We start from the raw sequence: 1,416 nt of genomic DNA, 5'->3' as shown, positions 1-1,416 counted from the left end.
TCTGATAGTGGCCAGTCATACTCTCCTAATGTAACTGAAGGATCAGTTCAATATGTCTGTCTAGCTCAAGGGAGCATGATTGGTACTTATCAAGCCATAGCTCTTATAGCTACATTCACTCCTAACCCAGGAGAACCTGAACAAACCAGCATATTTGATATTGAGTGTAGCAGTGGTACATGGAGTGGAAGGACTGGTAGTTTAGATCCTCCTCCTGCCAGTGTTGTTGGTGTTCCTCCAAGAACTGATTGTTATCGGTGTCGGGAAGGTTTTGGTGGTGATACTAGATGTAGAGGTAAGACAATTTAATAGAAATAATTGTTAATCTCATTTAGAATGTGACAGTGCTTGTAATTCTGGACTGATGAGGTGTACTGGATCAGGCTCTGGTGATTGTTGTTTATCATTTACTGCTAATGGTCAGTGTGATGGTAGCACTGACTGTACATCATCAGGTCCTAACTATGTTGCTACTGAGAGTAATAACTTCACTTGCAGTAAGTATTACAATTGTATTACTATTTTTTATTATACTTTATTATTAGCTTGTAATCTAACCTGCTCTGCTAGTTATACTGTTAATTCTAATTGTACTGGCTGTGATTCCACTAGTATCTGTGATGCAGACAGTCCATGTATGAATGGAGGACAGTGTATACAGTATTCACCTCCTGATAATTATACTTGTAATTGTACTGATACTGGATATGAGGGAGTCAACTGTACTGGTGAGTGATATTATTAATTGTTACCTTTTAAGGTCAATGGAATTAAGTTGCTGTCAGTGTTATTTTAAATCATGTGATCTATTGGCTTTACAAATTTACACAGTTCTTATCTCACTATGTTTCTTTCTCTTTCTCTTCTTTCTCATCGCTCTATCTTAATTAAGATATAGTGATAAACAAAAATTGTATTACTATTACTATTATTCTTTTATATTTTACTCTTTTTTTATTACAGTGATGCCCTCCCCTACTCCTTCACCTACTTCTTTTGCATGTACTGTTTCAAACTGTGATAATTGTCAAAACTCATCTTGTTGTAAAACCTGTTCATCTGGTTTCTATTTGAATCCTGATGGATGCACCTGTGGTAAAAAGACTAAATATTTATTATTTATAATAATGTTGATAGGTTCAATAGTGTCAATTAGGATATGAAATAAATGATTGTCTGTTTTCATGTATAAACATGCCTCTTTTCTTCCTTTATCATATAGGTTCTTCATCATCAGTAGACCTTTATGAATCAGTTTCTTCTTCACTTGATTCATCAGTGACAAATCTACCCTCAACTGAAACTCCTCAGTTACTATCATTGACACTAATGATTGTAGCTCCTGTTGTATTTGTGCTATTACTCTGTGTTTGTATTATCATAGTATTTGTGATTGTGATAATTGTTAGGAGGAAC

General features: G+C 34.7%; 1 protein-coding gene across 1 annotated transcript; it reads left to right on the top strand.

The window, feature by feature from the left end:
* Positions 1 to 7: 7 nt before the first annotated feature.
* Positions 8 to 1,368, top strand: LOC105316208 (major surface trophozoite antigen 11-like; the record flags this gene model as incomplete). The annotated part of the gene is made up of 4 exons (XM_020008222.1): positions 8 to 295; positions 336 to 728; positions 964 to 1,095; positions 1,223 to 1,368. Coding segments are annotated over exons 1-4 (891 nt in total), but the record flags the coding sequence as incomplete, so codon positions are not given.
* Positions 1,369 to 1,416: the final 48 nt, after the last annotated feature.

Source organism: Amphimedon queenslandica, unplaced genomic scaffold (assembly GCF_000090795.2).
Source record: "Amphimedon queenslandica unplaced genomic scaffold, v1.1 AMPQUscaffold_3522_Cont24485, whole genome shotgun sequence".
Lineage (NCBI taxonomy): Eukaryota > Metazoa > Porifera > Demospongiae > Haplosclerida > Niphatidae > Amphimedon > Amphimedon queenslandica.
The sequence above is the reverse complement of the archived record's forward strand: the minus strand, read 5'-3'. Positions and strand labels throughout refer to the sequence as shown.